General features: G+C 40.0%; 1 protein-coding gene across 2 annotated transcripts; it reads left to right on the top strand.

Moving 5' to 3' along the window:
• Window positions 1–7847: 7847 nt before the first annotated feature.
• Window positions 7848–19122, top strand: SERTAD4 (SERTA domain containing 4). 2 transcript variants are annotated; one of them, XM_074270192.1, is made up of 4 exons: window positions 7848–8230; window positions 13363–13554; window positions 14956–15071; window positions 16592–19122. In XM_074270192.1, exons 2-4 carry the CDS (start codon window positions 13380–13382, stop codon window positions 17351–17353), a joined length of 1053 nt encoding a protein of 350 aa, XP_074126293.1. In that variant the 5' UTR covers window positions 7848–8230; window positions 13363–13379; the 3' UTR covers window positions 17354–19122. The 2 variants fall into 2 exon arrangements, with proteins under 2 accessions (XP_074126293.1, XP_074126295.1); XM_074270194.1 differs by lacking the exon at window positions 7848–8230 and adding an exon at window positions 12766–12871.
• The last annotated feature ends 1004 nt before the right edge of the window (window positions 19123–20126 follow it).

The following is a 20126-nucleotide window of genomic DNA, read 5'->3' on the forward strand; positions in this document are numbered from 1 at the left end:
TCAAGTATAATCATTTACTCATGGGAATTGACTTAAAAAACAATAACAAAACAATTTGTGTAAAATGTAGAAATGATTACACTTGACAACAGAAATATAAATATTAACCTAATTATTCATGTTGCCACAGATAAATATGTTTCATGCTACCCAGAATTTTGCTTCTGCTGAAAATATTGTCCCTTGAAGACTACTAAAACTTCTTTTTAATATTTCTATCTCTTAAAAAAAAAGCATACTATAGGTAAAAATAAAATAAGCAAACATGTAGAGAGGAACCTCTGGGAAGGATATTTACATGAATATGAGTTTGAATTATTCTAAACAAAATCTAATACATCAAATAATTGTTTAATAAATTCTTTTTGATAGTGATGTGGTAAAAAAAAAATCAGGAACCAATGATCAATAAGAACCCTGAATGATATAGTTTTTTCGAGTGTGCAAATAGCTCTTCTGGCAACAATCCTGTGAGGTTGTTTGTGCAAGTATTATTATCTACATTTTACAAATAAGGGGAAAAATCTTCAAGAGATTATGTGACAACATATAGTTAATAAGTCATAAGGAATTTGAAATTAGTTTTCGGATTTGATTTTCATTAGACCAGTGGTTTTCAAGTTTTGGTCTCAGCCTACAACAGTCATATTTATTGAGGACCCCAAAGAGCTATTATTTAGCTAATATTTATCATGTTACATATAGAAAGATAAATTTAGGGGCAGGTAGATGACACAGTGAATAGAACACTGGTCCTGAAGTCAGGCCCTGAGTTTAAATCCGGCCTCAGATACTTAACACTTGCTAGCTGTGTGACCTCAGGCAAGTCACTTAACCTCAATTGCCTCAGTGAAAAAAAGAAAAAAAAAAAAAAAGAAAAAGAAAAAAAGAAAGCTACATTTTTAAACATCTTAAATCATTTAAAGATAATAATAAACATATTACATGTTAATATACCTAAAATATTTTATGAAAAACTAACTGTATTTTACAAAGAAACTGAGGAGAGTAGTTTACATATTTTTCCTTAATGGAAGACAACTGGATTCTCCTGCTCCTGCATTCAGTCTATTTCTATGTTGTTTTAGTTGAAGCATATAAAAAAAAAAAAGACTTCACACAGACATGAATTTAGAAAAGGAAGGAGTATTTAAATAATCAAATCTTAGTATTGTGATTATTTTGACCACAAAGACCCCCTGAATGAGGACCAGAAAAGGTCCCTACACCACACTTTAAGGACAGTTGCACAAGCCTATGCCACATTGCCTACACATCTCCTTAAAATGACCATTTTAAATGATTTTGGAACTTTTAGTGCAGTCTCTCATTATATCTTAGCTGGACTATTACATAGCTAACTGTTGGGTCTTCCTGCTTCAAGCCCTGCTTTTCTTCCTGCTTTCCAGTCCATCTGCCACTGAGTTGTCAAAATGATCTTCCCAAAGTACAGGTCTGACCATGTCAACCTTCCACCTTCACCTCCCAATTTAATAAATACCATTGGTTCCCTGGCAGAATCAAATATAAAATCCATTCTTTGATATTCAAAGCCCTGCTCAAAGGTAGGATCCTTCCAAACTTTCCAGTCATCCTTCTACACACATAATTTGTAATCCTTCTAAAAAGACATTTCATCTTCAAACTCCAAGCATTTCTACTGGCTTTCTCCTCCTAGTCTTCCCTCTTCTTCTCTGCTTTTTGCCTTCCCTTGGCTCTTAGCTAAAAAACAAAACAAAACAAAACAAAACAAAACAAAACAAAACAAAACTTCCCATCTTCTATGAAAAGCTTTTCCTGACTCGATTTAGTGCTAGCTCCTTTCTTCTACGAATTACCTACAATTTATTATGTTATACTTTTGTATATTTATATTTTTACATGTTATCTTCCCTCATTAGACTATGAGTTCCTTGAGAGCAGGAATTGTCTATGGCCTTTCTTTGTTACTCCAGTGTTTGGCAAGGTGCCTGGTATACATTGGGTTATTAATAAATCTTTGTTGACTAATTGAACTGCATTAATAACTAATGAAAGAAGATCATAAAAAGAATTTTTTTTGTGAAAACAAAATTTTGTGAATTTTTTTGTGAAAACTAATTAATGGTAGAGATAGTATACTCACAAAGATGCCTTTTCCTTGTAGTCTCTTTATTGCTTTATTCTGTGTTTTTTTTTTTAAAAAGATTTAGGCATTTGGTTAGATTTATAATTGGACTTGATATTGGCAGGAGGTTATTTGGATATTTGCAATAAAAATGATTGACTCTGACTCTCCTTATAGACCTGTGCAATCCTTTTCTGGCAGGCTGTTTCTAACTGAAAGATGGCACTTGGGTATTCAACAATGCATATCCCTTAAACAACGCATGTTTGTATGTACACCGTTGGTATTAATGTTTGGTGCTTTGGTTTAATAGACCAAGGAAAGCAAGAGGTTTTTTTTTTTTTATTTATTGTTATTTTGGTTTTCTCTTGAGAGAAAGGTGATCAAGGATAAAAAAGAAAGTGGGAATGTTCCCAAAAATAATGTTATCTCAGCTATTTGGTTCAATTCAGCAGGTATAAAAACTGAATTATTTCCCACTTCCCACCCCACACAAGGCTTCCTGCCTCATTTCCCTGTTTCTGTCAATGGACACAGCACTTTCACAGTCAAATAGGCATGAAAAATGACTATCTTCAATTCACTCAGCTCCTTCCTCCTGAGCAACTCACAGCAGTGATGTGCTATTTATGACATCCCTTTATCTCAAAATCCTCTTCCATCTTCTCTACCTGATCCACATCCTACACATTTTTCACAATTTACTTCCATGGTGCCTTCAGACAAGGGCTGGATTTGCCTTTCTTTATAGCCCTTGGTTTAAGTAATATTTGCTATTATGTATAGATGACAGCTGCCTTTCTTGTATGATTTAAGGAAAATAGTTTACTACCCAATAACCAATCTTCCATAAGATCTAAAATTCCACCTTTAGAGATTAATTCCCTTGGGTTAAAGCACTATGCTATTCAAGTGTACAAACACTTTTGGGAAAAAGTCAAATATCAGCTGAAACTTAGCCTATGTGGAACAATGGACAGAGCGCTAGTCATGGTACAGCACTACATCTCTGTTCAGGTCCCGGGGGTATATAGCTTAAGTGACCCTGCAAAACAGCAGCTGGAATTCCTTCCCTCTCCAGGGGGGTTACTTTATTAGGTCACTTAACTTAGGTATCTGAACAAAATTAAAGTTATATTAGCAGCTGATTTAAGCATACACTTATTTCTTGTGATTTAGGGAGTTGTAGAATAAGCCTCCCTTACCCCTAAAATCATTCACTCATCCTCCAAAATTCCTGAAATTTTACAAATAAAGTTTCATTTTTTTTTTCTGGCTGCAGCTGAGCAAGGGTTTATATTATGTCAAATTGTGGATGCCCCTGTTAGAAATAACACCCTCATACCTCATTTTAGTTGAGTTTGACCAGGACTTTCCTGAATGACTTTTAAAGGGAGAATCAGAGCTTACTCTTCAGAAAAAGGAGGCTGGCAAGTCTTCTCAAAAGGAATTTCACAGTTGTACCCATGGGCGGCGCTAAACGCTAAAGGTTGCTAAAAGCTAACAGGACATTTGGGGTTATTTTGATGGATTATCCAAGGAAGAATGGGACAAACCAGCATCAAGGACTGGACTGAATGGATTGTTTGCATCTTAGGTCCTCGGAAAGGTAATTGACAGAACACTGGATAGGCTTTGGTTCCTGGAAGGTCAAAAGGGCCAAAAAGAGAGCAACGGGCTGCATGCTCTAGTTAGGAATTGGGAATGTGGATTCCTTCACAATTGTGGTGGGTTTGGAGCCTGAAAGCCAGGCATAGAAGCCTAGGATAAGTCTATTTAACCTCGGTGAGTCTTCATTTCCTGATATAAAATCAAAGTGACTTTTTTTTCCCCCTTTCTCATCTTACACTGCTGGTGAGAAAAGTTGTTTCTATTTTTTTTAAATAAACCTCAAAAAAAAATTTACACCAGCTTTACCTGTTCTAATAAACTGCATTTTGTCAACTTAATTTCTGTTTGCATTAGAAAGCATAAAAATCATACATTTTAAAAATATTCTGGAATTGAGAATTTTTTTACATTTAGACTAACATTATCGACTATGTCTGAATTAATATTTCCCAAGATTCTTCCTTTCAGAGAGCCTATAGGAAAATGGGACAGAAGGTATAGGAAAGGAGTGAAACTGGGAGAAAGAAAGGAAAAAAAAAACCTTAATTTAATGGCAGAAAGGGGTACCCCTGAAGAACACTCCCATGAGGGAAGAGAGATATTTTGTAATGGGAGACAGGAATTTTATAGTGGATATGATCTGCATTAGAAAATGTGAGCACTAGTTTGCCACTGATTGTTGAGCCTCCAAGGATGGCAGTCTGCCTCTGGAAGAGAGCAATCAGAGAATTCTAGGGGGCAATTCAGAAGAGTGGGAGGGTATGGACCCAGAGAGATTTCATGGCCAATGAAATAATAATAATAATCATGGGGATATTGTAATGAACTACACAATCAGAGACACAGGAAAATTCCTAACATGGGGCAATATTTATATCCTCTCTCCTGCATATTTCTGATGCACAAAAGAAAAGGGGGGAGGGGGAGAAAAGGGATAAGACAATAACATAGAAACTGTTTAGAAGAGGGAACTTAAAATAGGTACCTTAGAAGCTTTAATTACATGAGGAACACAGAGACTAAAGAAGGAATTAATAAGTACCAGGGCCATGAATCAAAGAATAAAAGTCTAGAATAGGCAGAAAGTCAAGAGAAATAACAAAGAGAACTAGAGAAAGATCCTCTCATTCAAAGGACCGTCAAGTGTTCAGAGAACTGATTTTCAGAATTTTAGGCCTACCATTATCATTGCAAATTAAAGAAAAATAATCACGCCCTTCTGTAACATTACACTTCTGAATATGTTTTAGATTTTATTAACAGCAGAAAGGGAAAGTGGACAGTGGACAGAGTGGAGGCTTAGTTCCTAGTTCTGGCAGTTAGTGGCTGTATAACTTGGGCAGGATTTTCCCCTCTCTGGCCTTCAGTTTCCTCATCTATAAGTATTTGTGGATTGGAACAGATGATCTCCAAATTTTCTTTAAACTCTTAATAGAAACCTTGTAAAGGAAGATTTGTAACATTATGGTTTTAAATTAGATATCAAGTGATCAACCAAAATGATGTGCTAAATTCTGGAGGTACAAAGAAACTTTAAAAACAGTCCATGTTCTCAAAGAGCTCACATTCTAATGGAGGAGACAGGTACATGCAAAATGTATACCGAATAGATGGCAAAAAATCTCAGAGTGAAAGACAGGAGCAGCTGTCGAGATGGAGAAGATGGTCTCTTGCAGAAGGTGGGTTTTGAGTGGAAACTCGAAGCAAGAGGAGGAAGTGAGGAGGGCCAGCTAGTTCAAAGGCCAGACACAAGAAGCTAGTTCAAAGGCACAGTGGGGCATGGAAGATGGAGAATTAGGTCTATGTACCTTTTGAGAGAACCTTCTTAAATTCCAAATGACATTCTCTTCACAACTAATGTTTCATTGCTAGTTTTTGATCCTTTCCCTGTGCTGCTGTCACCCCACGTACCAACCTTACAATTAAAAATGATGATTCTCGCTCAGTGGACATTTCTTTGCCTTTTGGTGCATGCAGACACATGCTTGTGTTGTCAATGATGGGGCATCGAGTTTCAGAGCGAACATTCAGCTTGAGATGAAGAGTGGGGCAGGGAAAGCTGTCAGCAAAGCATGCAAACATCTGAACAGGACAGAACAGGGTCAAGTTCATGCTCAAGACAAACAAGAAAGAGCGATGCCCTACAATGATGTGATGCTTGTCTTGTGATGTCATTCTGTTGCAACATTTCAGCTGAAGAATCCAGCCGGCCTCCCTGATTCCCCCCTCCCCTAGGGCATGCCAATTTCCCGTAAGGCTCCTTACCCTAAGCCAAAACTCCAGAGGTGTGAATGCAACCCATGCTGGTACTTATTTTTATGTTATTTCTCAATTTTATGCTTAATTTGCTCCTTTTCGTTTTATGTATTTCAACACAGCCAAGTGTGTGTAGGGTTTTCCCCATGGTCCTTTAAATGCTATAAAACTTTAATACAGGGAGATAAAAACAATAATAAGCCATGCTTTCAAGCCCTCACGTTTAGTTCTTTATTTGAGTTAGACACTCACTAGTTTTAGATACTGATTTAGATATGCAAGTACTTACACTGCTTAAATGCCCTTTTTTTCTCCACTCCTTACCCCCAACCCCAACCCCCATTGAATATTATATCCTCCCCTTAATCTGGGCATGGAACTCCCATTGATAGCACAATATGGCATCATTGCAGTTCTCAAATTACCATCATAATGGCCTAAATCGTGCATGTGCCAATGCAATTTAATATGGCCTTGAGTGTATGCAAGTTGGGTGCCCAATTCCAGGTTTTAGACATGCAACCCTGGATCATCATTTGGAAAAATTAAGTCTAGCTCCCGAAATAGTTTGTTCGTTTTTTCTCTTTTCAGCATAATTTCCCTCCTCTCAGCTTTCTAATGCACTTAAACCACTGAGATTCTTTAGAGTACGAAGTTCAACAAAAGTCTTCAAAACAAATTAGTTTTAATTATGTTTAACATTTATAATGTTTGCAGTCTTATTGAATAAACTATGTGTGCATTAAAAAAAATAAATTCACTTAACAACATGTCAGTCACCCAAATTTTAAGTCTATAAATGAAATGGAAAACATTTATTACACAAATTTAATTACAATTCTAAGAAATAAACATGCAAATTAGATAGAGTTCAATTTGCAAATGCTAATCCCCATCCTTGATCTAGTTCCTTTCCTCCCTGATTTTCAGTGGATGTGTCTCCCTGATTCCTAGGGTGCCTGGCAGTAAGAGGTTTGGTTTTCACAGGCTGAGGATCACTGCTTTAAAGAAGTGTTATATTTAGCACATCTGGCACAGTAGCAGTAAACAAACATTATAGTCTTTGTAACACATTTGTGCAGGTGCAATTTTGCTAGGTTGTCTGAATCTGCAAGGGCTATGTTATGCCTCCATTACACCTGAAATGACCCATCTCGACTAGGGAGGGAGTCCCTTGGCAGAAGTTATGGATTTAATGTTTCAAAAACAAACACCACTTGGGCCCATTTTAAAGGGTAAAATAACTTTGCAAAACACGGTGATTCTGGAACTTGGGTTATGTTTTTCTTTCCTTTTTCATTTTTTCCCCCTACTCCCCACCCTTACAAGAGAAGATGCCAATTCAAGTTGTAGCAGGACCACGAATGCTATTTTATGCATATGCAGCTGGGGCTGGAGGAAAGAGGGAGAAGTGGAGGGAAAAGAATATAACTGCTTACCCCTGCAAGACATCTGTTTCTCATCTCCCTTTGCCGTGGCAAAAGAGAGGAAAGTCTTGCAAAGGGTGGGAAAGGCACAGATTTAAAAAAAAAAAAAAAAAAAAAACCGCATCAGAATTACACCAAAAAAGGGGGAGGGGGGCGCATCTCGGAAGGATGCAGAGGGATTGCATTATCCCAGCCGGAGCCGAGCCCCCGGGGCTAGGGCGGGAGCCTGGGAGCGCGCGGGGTCGGCGGGCGGCGGCGGCGCTGCGGACTGGAGCAGGGCCCGCGCGTCCCCGGGCCCCGGCGGCGGCGGGAGCCGGAGCGGGAGGCGGAGGGGGGAGTGGGAGGCGGGGGGGAGCGAGGGAAGGAGGCAGGGGGCGGGCAGGGGTGGGGGTGAGAGGGGGAAGGGAAGGCGCCCCGTGTGCAGCCTTAGGAGCGGCGGCGGCTGCAGGAGCAGGAGCAGGAGGAGGAGGAGGAGGAGGAGGGAGGGGGCGAGGAAGGCGCGCTTGTCATGCTCGCTCTCTAACCCTGGGGGCATCCTGAAAACCTCTCCTCGGAAACCCACGGGGAAATGGGAAACAGGATTGACGGGTTTCACACGCTCCTCGCTAGACTGAGCCGCTCATTATCATAACCGTCTGGAGAAGCGCGGCGGCGGCTCCGACTCGGGCAGCGGGACCTGCCGGGCAGCCCAGCCGCCCACCTCCGCACGCGAGCCGCCCGGGACCCCACGAGCGTGGGGGGAGCACTCGCCCGCAGCTGCCGCCCGAGCGACTCAAGGAGGAGAAGCAGCAGCTCCCACGGCCGCCGCGAGCTCCCGGCTGACCCCGCGGTAAGCGCCAGCCCGGGGCCAGGGGCGCGCGGGGCCGGGCGGTGACCGTTGGCCGGGGCGGGAGTGGAGGGAACCGGAGGGGCGCGCGGGACGAGGGCCGGGCTGCCTCCTGGCCGCTGCCCCGGGGAGGGATGTGTGTGCGTGGGGGGTGTTCTCCCCGGGCACAAGCGCGCGCACCCACACAATGCCAGCCGGCCTTTCCCGCGGCGGCGGAGCTGGGCGCGCGCGGGCGGCCCGGGAGGGAGTGGAGGAGCGCGGGTTCTTCCTTTTCCCTGGGGCTGGCGCGCGATGCTGTCCGCCCGGCTCCGGAGGGAGCCCCCTCTGGCCGCCGCTTCCTCCTGCGGCTGCCGGGCGGCCTCGGTGGCTTCCCCCTCCCCACCCCCCACAGCTGGCTGCAGACGGGCGGGGAGACCACCCCCCAGGCCCGGCCTGCCCCCCTCTCCCATCCCCCTGCGCCGCGCGGCAGAGGGGGAGGAGGGAAGGCGTGTAGGCGGCAGGAGCGCGCCTTTGCAAGAGAAAAAGAAATGCATCAAATGGCACCTCCTGTCCCCCTCCATCCCCTCACCCCCGCCACCTCCACCCCCGCGGTCTCCTCCCCTAGCCGCCGATCTGCGCTGCGGGCTTGGCGGGAGGCGGCGGCGGCTCTGTCCTCAGCTCACCTCCGCGGCGGCTCGGGCTGCTGCCCGCCTGCTCCACGCCTCTGCCTTTCCTCCCTTCCTCCCTCCTCCTCCTCCCCGGCCTTTGCAACTTTCCCGAGTGCCCGGCTCGCTGCGGTGCCGCTGCGGGGAGGCGGTCACCTGGAGAGCCCCGCCCGCCTAGCGAGGCTGCGGGGCGGGGGAGCCCGAGAGGCTCCCCGAATCTATCCCCCTGGTCTCCCGGGGCTTTGGCTGCGCGGGGCGGGAGAGCTCGGCATCTGCCGCTGGCTGGAGCGGGGGGCCGGAGCCGGCCGAGCCTGCGCCCCTGCCAACATCCATGAGTCACTTCCTTGGAATCCTACCTTTGGTGTTTATTTCCCTTAGAAGGAAACTAGTTTTAAAAGAGAAAGAGAGGAGAGTATGAGAGAGACACAGAGACAGACTCTGTGTGCGTGCTTGTGTGTGTGTGTGTGTGTGTGTGTGTGTGTGTGTGTGTGTGTGTGAGTAATAACAGCTCTCGTTCTTTAGGGAAAGGAACAGACGACACCTCGGAAAGACAACTTGCTCTTTGTTCCCAAACACTTCGGGTTTTGTTTACTTTCTTCTGGGGACAGATGAGAAAAAGGCAGTGCTCATTAACCCCAGAGAACTGCTAATTTACTATGACATTGACACTCCGGCACAGAGTCAGGGACTGGCACCGAAGCGGCCACTAGCGGAGAGCGGGCTCTGCCGGCCTGCCCCCTCCCGAGTCCTTCAGAAAGAGATGGATCTCCTGCCCGGGGCGGGGAGGGCCTGGCTACAGCCGCGTACTCCTACTGCCCCAGATCCCCTCCTTCAACCTGCCTCCTCATCCATGGGCAAAGCCCCAGGGAGCGTCTGTCCCAAAGCCTCCTTCGCCCCTTTATGACCAATGAGTCTACAGGGCAGGAACTAGGGGGAACGGATACCCACTAACATCTGAAAGACAGACACGACATTAGAGCTTTGCTCTTGCCACAGGATCAGATGGGTCCGCGGATCTCTATATTCAGGCTGCAGAGCTAAAAGTGAATAAAAACCTTCAGTTTTATATCCTTTCTCTCAAGGAAAAGGAAACACTAATTACATATTTGCAGTCAGATTTCTTAAATGGATTTCCTCTAGTTTTCAGAATTTTGCTAAAATCCACGGTCAAGAGTCCCTTCTCAGGGTCCTAAGTATCCTTATTTAATTTGTTGTTTTACTGTGAGGCTGTGATTATGCTTCAATTGACATTATAATGGCTTTAAGGAAAGAAGCCCAGATTATCTGGAAAAGCAAAAGAGTTGGCAATGAATGATAAACTACTATTAGCATTGGTTGCTGAGGCTTGACATTCTAACCCTAAACTTTTTGGGGATGCCAGTAGGTGTCATTCCTCTCAATTTAACATCCTTTTAAACCTTAGGCTGCCTCTTTTTAAAAGAATCCTGCCCTATGCCAAGTTTTATGATTATATTCTCTAATAACATCTACAGAAGACTGAATCCTTTGAATCCAGTGCAAGAGTTAAAATATAAATCTCATTTGAAGTGTTATCTTAGTTGATGATTTTTTGAATGGAGTAGTGTAAACCTTTGGTGCTTATTGCTAGGAGATGACTTAAACAAATAGCAATAGTTTGTAACAATTCAACAAGGTTGACTCCCATTACTTTGTTAATTCAGTAGTAAATGTGAAGCATTGACCACAAAGACTTAGTGCAGTTACTAAATTCTGTAGTAACTGTAGTTACTACTAGTAACTAAGTTACTAAGATAATGCACTTCCTACATAATCCTCTCTCCTGCCCCTACCATACTTTCCCCTCCCCAAAACCTTCCAAATCCTCCTCCTTTTCTGTTTTCAGAGAGCTGTGAAAAACCACTTGTAGTACTTAGTTCCCCCAGTGTATGTATAATTGGTGTGTGCCTGTTTTAATTTAAAATGGAAAAGTTGTTAGGGTTTTTAAAAAAAAAACCTACTAAAAATACTTATGCCAACAAGCTCCAATGAATTAAAATTCAGAGTAATAGAAATGCAATGCTATCAAATAGAAATGCTGAGAGATCTGTACTACCTTTTTTAGGTACAAGCCTAGACTCATATTAATAAATAAAATAACTACTATAAGAGATTGAAAACTTGAAATTATGCTTGATGTCCTTATAATTATGTATATTATATAATCAAGTGTATGTGGACCTGATTCTTTAAAATCAAAGGGAACACAAATATTGTGAAAAACATTGTTGGAGTCAGTAAAGGAGGGAAATTTGCTAACTGGTGAGAAACTATGATTTCCTTGGTCCTAACAGTCCTCAGCTAGGTATCTTGTAAAACAAATTAATAAGAAATAATAAGACCAGGTATGTGACTGTCTCCCAGGGACATTGTCATTGGAGATTTGATGTACACAGGATGCTAAATTAAAAGGGAAGACAAGGATGACTCCCTTTGTTTGATCTCCCCAGGCCAAATTTTTTGGTGCCGACTGTAAAGTAGCAAAAGAAATGGCATGTGCCACCATCTCTTTCTTTTAAAGCATCACTCCAGCTTTTAAAGATAAACACCATAGGATTTGTCAGTGAACTCTGAGCCTGATTATTCTTTATGGCTTCTTTAGAAACGTGAAGGCTTCCTGACCTCTTAGCTTTTCTGTACCTCCAGAATACAGAGTCTGAGGAATAACAGCACGTGCAGTTAACAGTGGTATGGGTCAAGTGCTTTGAGGTTCAAAAACCAACATTATTTTAATTGATTTATTTCTTTAGATTATATTTTCTTAAAGAGGACCTCCAGACAATGTTCAGATATATGAGAATATGGGATGAGATTGGACCTCTCTCATATCAAAGTTGTGAAAGACGATCAGCCTTAAATAGAATATAGGATTGTCACTATCTTCTTTGACAATCTTTTAAGCTAGATATGGAAATGGGAGAAGCTTTGTCTCCTTAGGAATCAAGCTGCTGACATAATGCTGGGAGACAAGATAGTGAGGAACTCCCGATTAGTTCCAATAATAAATTCTCATAAAGTGGTTAAATGTATCACAAAATTCACATGATGCAAAGTTATAAAATTATGTGAAATAGGGAAATTGGTTCCAGTCCAATGAAATCAGTGCAAATTTGAATAATGCAGTTACTTTAGGAGATTCATGATTTGCCCTAATTGGGACTTAGTCCTTATTTTGAAGTTTTGAAGAACTGGGTTCTAGTTTGAGAATAATAATAGTCATACTTTCTCTGTGAATACTTTTTCTTTTTTAAAACTCTAAGGTCCTTTTACTTTTTTAGCTACCAACCTCCCTTCCTCCCCCACCCCAAAACCTATTTAAGAATTAAGTAGAAAAATTTATCCTTAGGGAAATAGTTGTTGTTCAGTCGGGTCTGACTCTTTATGACCCCATGGACTATACTATGCCAATACTGGCCATGGGATTTTCTTGGCATAGATACTAGAGTAGTTTGCCATTTCTACCTCCTTAGGGAAATATTTTTGGATTATGGAGGAGAGAGGTTGGGGATGAAGTGGAAACTACAGGGAGGGATATGTAGGAACCCAGACTCCCTGTGGTAACTTCATTTATTTCTGTGCTAAAGCTAGAGAGAAGGCTGCTGATGAGCAAGAAGTCTCTTCGGAAAGTTTTCTTCTTGTGTCTAGGTTTTGCAATGTGAGAAGTTGTGAGCTGCCTCTGGCCCTGAAGCCCTGGCTCCTGTTTAATATTCTGCTGCTCAGTTGATGTTGTGCTTGGCTCCTATGGGATTGCAACTCACGGCTTGAAACTGGAGCCAATTTTCTGTCTTAATCTCACAGTGTTTTGACTGGAGGCAGATCCAGTTCAGTCCGATCAGGGCTAGTGGAAACAACTACCAAGTGTCTCTGTCTGCTTCATTTTTGGATAAGAAAAGGGAGGGGGACACCCCACAATGTTATAGAGGAAGCAGCATTTCTGGAAATTTGAGGAGAGTGGAAAACAACTGAACTGATTTGTAGACCTGTGAGCATCAGTTGGTATTGTACTAGGGGCTTCCTCCCCCTCTTTTTTTTCTGATTGATTGATTAACGGATTTCATCAAAGGAAAACCTCTAGGGACTGTCTAGTGAATTGATTTTCCATCATTAATAGAAGGAAAATGCAGGGTTTTGGCTTCATACTGGCGAGTTTTCTGTGGGCGAGTTGGAGGAAAACGTGTTAAGGAGGCCAGGCAGCTCTTGGAAAGAGGGCTGAAGGGAATCTAGAGAACAATAAGAAATGGGGTTTTAAAGATCCGCCCATGAAATGCAGATTGCTGAACGAGAGGCTGAACTAAGGGAGAGCAGCCGAGAGTTAAGCTTTGGGCTCTTAACCTTTTATTTTTTGGAATGGAAAATATTAAAGAGACAGGAGGAGAACCTAGAAGTTCATATCTCCCTGCTGCAAAGGGATGAAAATGCCACCACAAGCCTCTAGTTTGATTTTTGATTAAGGTTATTTTTTCTTTTTTCCAGATTTAAGGTTATCAGAGATGACTCTGGTTCTGTCCATGAATAGATTCTGTGATCCTATTGTTTCGGAAGGAGCTGCCGAAATTGCTGAGTACCAGACACTATGGGAATCTGACTGCTACAGCCAATCCAGCCCCTCAAGTCCTCTCCAGGTTCCCCCACCGGGGGACAGAGGGGCTTGCCACTCTCTGGCAGGTACTATCCCTCTCTTTCACCTGCTCCACAAGAAAACCAGACTTGGGGCTGGGGTGGGAAGTTCTGCTTCAGGGCCTCATGGGCTTCCTTTTGAATGGCAAAAATGGATACTACTGGGATTCTCCTGAAGGGCTGTATATTGACTGTAATAAGAAAGCCAGAGCTTTAGTGGGAAAGACCTGGATGTAGTGTTTAATCACATCCAAAACTGTATCTACATGGACTAACATGGCTTGTATAGGTCTTGCATCTGGTTCTGTTGTTGTTTTTTAAAATTAATATATATATAAAAAAAAACCTAACCTGGAAAAAACCCGGGGCAACATTTTGGTTTTAATTTCACCCTCTGTGAAAGCATATGGTTTTCTTAGAGTTACATTAGCCTTTGGTGGGCTTGACAATGAAATCTTTATCCAATGGAATAAAAAGAAATGGTACTTTTGGCTAGCGGTTCTGAGCTATTTCTTTTATGCCAAGCATGCAATTGGCTTTACAAAGAATGTTAGAGCATTTTTTTTTAGCCAACAAAATAACATTTTGTTCCTCCTGCTTATGACTATCTTTTTTGCTTTTATATTATAAGGTAAATTATTTTGAATTATAATGAAATACAAATTATTATGTAAATTATAATGAAATACAAATTATTATGTAAAACATGAAGTATAAAAACAGTGTTAATAAAATCTTGAACAAAATTTTAAAGAGTACATAATGGATCTTCTCATGAAATTGTGATTTAAAAATATTTTTACCATAATATGATTTGTGCTAAAATGCATAGACTTGTACTAACTATATCTTTTATGTTTTGAAATACAAAAGTGTATTAACATATACTTAGAGATGTATTTTCATGCTTAGGATCCTTACTAATTTAGGAAGGGTAACCATTACATATAAATAATAGTTGCATTACTGTCTTAGTCTAGACTCTGTGGCCTTGTTCAGAAGAGGTTGCTGGCTATAGAGTATGTGCACATATATACACAGGTACAATGAGTACTTGGGTATGTAACCATTTTAATAGGTCCATAGGTTTTATTAAGTGTTTTGAAAATAAAACTATTATAACTCAGAGCTTTTGGATTCTTTCCACTAATTAATTCTGCTGTTTGCCTGTAAATAAAGAGCGAAAATTTTCCAATTGGAAATATTAAGGCAAGTGTTCTATCAATGTTTAAGCAAACTATTTTCTTTGAAATTGACTTAGAATAAGACTTGGGGCCCAAGATTCCAAGAGATAGTTACTATTATGACAAATGTTTATTTTTAATCACCACATGTACAGACAAATATGCAGTAGAGTTATCCTGTAGTAAGAAAGGAAAGGAAAGTGTTTTGTTTGGAGAACCTCTGGCAAACCGCATGTCATTTGTCATATCTGATTTATTACCACAGGATCACATTACAGGGGAATTTCAAATCCTATCACTACATCCAAGATCACATACTTTAAGAGGAAGTATGTGGAAGAAGAGGATTTTCACCCACCACTCAGCAGCTGTAACCATAAAGTATGCTTTTTTTTTAATAGTAATTTTTATTAAAAGTTTAAGATATTTAGGAAGAGTTACTAGATACAGTTCCAGAAATTAAATTGTTCCACCCAAGCAATGAAAATGATCTGGTTTTTGGCCACATTGTTATTTTGCAGAGCTATTTTTAATTTTCAGAGGTAGTTTAAGAATAAAGAGGCAAAGACTCCTTTCACTAAAAATAACAAAATGAAATAATCTTAAGGAATAATAATTTTTATTATGGTTTTATTGTTTTGATATTGAACTTTGGGATTATTTTCAGACTTTCATACAATATGCATTTTCTTATATTCAGATATGTTTGAATCTTGATCTGCCTATCTATGGCTGACATGATAATCAGTGCTAACAGCACATGTATCTAAACATATGGGACAGGTTCCTGAATGTGTGCCCAAGCCTTCTGTAGACATAGAAACATAGCTATGGAGGGTGTTGGGGATGGGGAGGGCATTTTAAAATTTATTTTGTGGTAGATTGAAAAACAAGGAAAAGCAAAATACTTAACTATTATGAGACTGGCAATTTAGTCATTTAGGAGCCCATGTTTACACCTTCTTTTAGAATATCTACAAAGTTCATCAGAGGTTGTGACACATAGAGCTTATACATTTAATTTTTTTCCTGATTATTTTGATATTTTTTGACATTCATGAAGAATGTCTCAGACACATATACACATACTTGTATGTATACATATATATGTGTGTGTGTTGGATAGCATAGACTTAATTCATGGTTTACCATGTTAACCTACAAATTTGTTTTTCTTATGAAGTGAAAGAACTTTCCCATAGGAATATATGAGAGGAGGTTAATTCATTTTATTTTCTGCTTTAAGATGGTAACAATATCTTCAGATTTTTAATGGATTTACAATGAATTCTCAAACAGTGGATAGATCACTCAATAGAATGATAGGCCCTCTAATTTCACCTTAACTGTACCCCAGTCCCTAGTGCATCTTCAAGTGATTGATCCTATCAGGACCTGGCTCTCTTAGATTATTGTTATCCATTTGCAAGCTTGAGACAGAAAAGATTAAAAAGAAGGACAGAGGTTAAAGCCAGAACCTCTTAGTCCCAGGTGACTGGACTGAGATTTCGAGGCCTTGTGGCAATTGGGGTTTGAAATGTTCTTGAAGTGTGTGCCTTGTTAGCTGCATCTTGGCATCTTAATTTTCCCCAATGACAAACTCTGCCCAGTTAGCAGTCTGAATTTCCCTCATTTTTGAGGTTTATTTGGGGAAAGAAAGGTTAACTCCTAATTTGCTTGGTCACCTTGAGGGGTCACTGGGGAACAGGATGATCTGGGTGACAAAGTGTAAACAGAAGCTTCTGTGGGGGTGGGGTGGGGCTGTGGAAATAAGTCTTCCAAATGCCCAAATGTGAGTGCTGCACTTGTAGCTAGAGAAGGTGCTGCATCATAGTTTCTGTTGGGTTTGGTCCTGCCCAGTTTCTCAAGCTTTTCCCCTTTCTCCTCCTCTTTGATTTTAGACCATCTCCATCTTTGAGGAACGAGCGCACATCCTTTACATGTCCTTAGAAAAGCTGAAGTTTATTGATGACCCTGAAGTCTATCTTCGAAGATCGGTGCTTATCAATAACCTAATGAAAAGGATCCATGGAGAAATTATCATGCAGAATAACTGGTGCTTTTCTGCCTGCTCGTTTAGCGGCGCCGCTGCCCCAGAGTGGTTCATGGCTCAGGACTGCCCCTACCGAAAACGGATCCGGATGACAAAGGAGGACTGCGAGAAGCTTCACACCTGCTGCTTCTACCAGGAATGCAGTGACCATTACTTAAATCTGCCCTTCTCTGTCAGTGCGCATGGGGGGAGTTCTTCTGCCCCTCCTTCCTCCTCCTCTTCCTCCTCTTCCTCCTCCACCCCCATGTCTTTGCCGAGTTGCTCCCACCAGGTGGATTATGGCATGAGCAGTGGGCCTCTTTATAGAAGTGATGACCCGATACCTGCCAATGAAATATTCATTACTAATGCCAGGTCTCCTGGTGTTCAGGAAAAGGCCAAATTAAATGATGAGAAAGCAAGTAATGAAACTGAGAGAGATGGGGTAAGCCTGAGTCGGGAACCCATGAGAGGCGACCATGCTCTTGAATGTAAAGGCAAATTTTATGATTATTTTGAGACTGGGTGTAATGAAAAAAGTAATGTAAGTGAATCTTGGAAAAAATCCTTAAGGAAAAAGGAATCTTTACCAAGTAATAAACTGTGCTGCAGCAAAGGAAGTAAAATATGAGCCATCTTTTTGCTGTAACTTTGAAGCATGCACAGCATGATCAATTAGCTATCATAAATTTTATTTTGAATGGATTTTATAGTTTTGTACAACTGATACAATTATGCCATGAACATGTCATGTAGTTTTAATGCCTGGAGAGCAGATTGCATAAAACATCTGTACAATCTGCATCAGTGAGCTACTTATAAATATGGAGATTTCACAGAGAAAACAGTTGAATTACTGCTTACAAGTATATCTTAGTTTTGTAACAGAAAAGACCAGTAGATCAAATTGGGGATAAGGAGCCTTTTTATATGTCCATTGCCTTGCAAGGAGTCTGTGACTAACTAAGAAAAGTCCTCTTTTGCCAGTTAATTAACTAGTTATTCGGTAAGCACATCAATATTTCCAGCTAGGGTTATCTGCTTCATATATACAATACAGTATTTATTCTGAGTAAAAGACTGGATATTGTGAACCCAGGTAAGCTGGCTTCACACTCTGGTATAGATGCTGTTAAATATTGGTATTTAACAGTCTTGGGTAACTGAAGAAATTGGTATGTAATATAATGAAACACACCTGTTTATGGAACCATAATAAAAACAAACTACATGGAGTGAGTAAGCACTTGCAAGTCTCTAGCTTGCCTGTGATGAGTAAAGAGGTTTTTGGAGGTTTGTTGTCATACAGGGCGTTTTTTGGTGCCTTACTTTATCTTAATTTTTGCCATTGTGAAAATTAAGGAAAAAATCAGAGTTACAGCAGGGATTTAACAAACAGAAAATAACACACAGGGTGGATCAATATTATTCAAAAACTGTTACATTTGAAATATTGAGTTCAACTTTTTATTCGACATCTCTATTCTTCCTTTTTTCAATGCCCAATTGCTTTTGGATTTGGCATTTTTAGAAAGGGATTGAGGAAACAATAGAGAGATCTGTTATAAACCAGCACTAGCTGCTTGTGCATTTCTATGGCAACAGTCTGTTGCTGGCGTTTGTTGTTTTTTGTTTTTGTTTTTGTTTTTGTTTTTTGTATAATGAAGTTCATGAACCAGTGGCATGCTTTATACTTTAATCTGTTTCGCATAATTTCACTCCTTTAGATTATAAAAGCATGTGGTTTTTTTATATATGACTTTTGCTGTTAATTAAGAAGCACAATCTTAATAAATGATGTGGCGATCAATAAGGTTCTATCTTGAATGTAAAGATTTTAGTTTCTGAAAAGCTATTTTGGAGAAATGGGACTTGAATCTACAATGGTTATAATAGATTTGGTCAAAATTCTTCATTTACATTACTTAAGCATATACATTTTCAAAAGTGTCCAAAATATCCCTCCCATCCTTCTCTATTCCCTGATCTACCTTTTAGCTAAAGTGTTATCCCCATTTACAAGGTTATTGACTGGGACATTATTAAACATTGTTTCACAGGAACTAAATACCAATTGATGGAAAAAAATATTTTCTCCCTACCCCCAATTTCTCCAAGATAAAGGTTATTAAAAATTATTGCTATTAATATTAAATATAGGTCTCATTCATACAGTGTATGAGTAGGATCATCATTTGGACAATTGTCCACAAGGACCAATTTTTTAAACATGTTTTTGTGTTATAGCTGAATAGTCTAGTAATGTCTGTTTTTTATTTTCAATATTTGATAAACATTTGATGTTAGATATTAGATGCTTGTATACCAACGTGTTGTTGTAGTAAAGTGAGGTTTTCCTTGGTATATATTTATTAAAATGAACAAAATTCATTAAGATTTTATATCTTTAATGGGTATTGGATATATATCTCTCTCTCCCGTTTTTTTCTTACTACCACAATACTGACAATGCCTAGAAGTTAAAAGTGGATAATGACCAAAGAAGTTTGTCTTATATGAGATATAGTACAGAGTTTTAAATAACATATCTGGCAGACCTGTGACATTCTTAAGTAATTTTGTTGGTTTGAAAAATCTTAAATGTTAAAAAATGTATGAAATCTGAAGTTTCTCGTACTATTTCCATTATAATGGGGATTTGGGGAATATGTTAAATATCTAACATTTTAAATAATTTATCATTTTTTCCAATTTTTAAAACAAAATTCTGGTATAAACTAAAGCTTAATTTTATATTCATTTGTTAAGAGGGAAAGCTAGTTGAAACTTGATCTGTCAAATGTAACATGTTTATTATGAATTTAACAATAACACACTTTAAATATGAAAAAAGGGGAAGGCTAACAAGAGGTGGGTTTTTTTTTTCTCTTTCTAACCAAAGATTTTGTTTTTGAAAGGCCGGGCTATTGATTTTCCAGAATCATATTCTTAACAGTAAGCTTTATATAAAGCTAGTCATATCTTTCCAAACTGAGCACCAGCATGTTTGCATTCTAGAACCAGCTACAGCTACTTACTTGAAGAGTGAGTATGGTCTTGTGTGACCCCATACTTTAGAATATCGGAACACAAAGTATTGTCATTTTAAATGCCCATGTTGTTGTTCATAGGTTATACCTGACCCACTAAAAATCAACTCATTTCTAATCCAGAGTTCCACTATTTGTTGGGGGTTTTTTAACTGATAGAATAGAAATCATAAATTATTTTCCCAAACCCTTTCCAAAGGGTTAGTTTAATTGATGAAAGTAAGTCACCTGTCTTCTCTGGGCCACAGCTTCTTCATCTTTAAAATGAGGAGGTTGCACTAAATAATCTCTAAAGCCCTTTACAGGGCTTTGTGTTAGGTTATGTTCTCTCTGATCTTATTTAATGAATTTGAA

This window comes from Sminthopsis crassicaudata, chromosome 5 (genome assembly GCF_048593235.1).
Source record: "Sminthopsis crassicaudata isolate SCR6 chromosome 5, ASM4859323v1, whole genome shotgun sequence".
Taxonomy (NCBI): domain Eukaryota; kingdom Metazoa; phylum Chordata; class Mammalia; order Dasyuromorphia; family Dasyuridae; genus Sminthopsis; species Sminthopsis crassicaudata.

What these genes read in the sequence shown, in the direction of transcription:
- SERTAD4 (XM_074270192.1), top strand. Translation starts at nt 13,380, where the DNA reads ATGACTCTGGTTCTGTCCATGAATAGATTCTGTGATCCTATTGTTTCG. An exon ending in GGCTTGCCACTCTCTGGCAG is followed by an intron (nt 13,555 to 14,955) that starts GTACTATCCCTC and finishes TTATTACCACAG; the next exon opens with GATCACATTACAGGGGAATT. An exon ending in TCAGCAGCTGTAACCATAAA is followed by an intron (nt 15,072 to 16,591) that starts GTATGCTTTTTT and finishes CTTTGATTTTAG; the next exon opens with ACCATCTCCATCTTTGAGGA.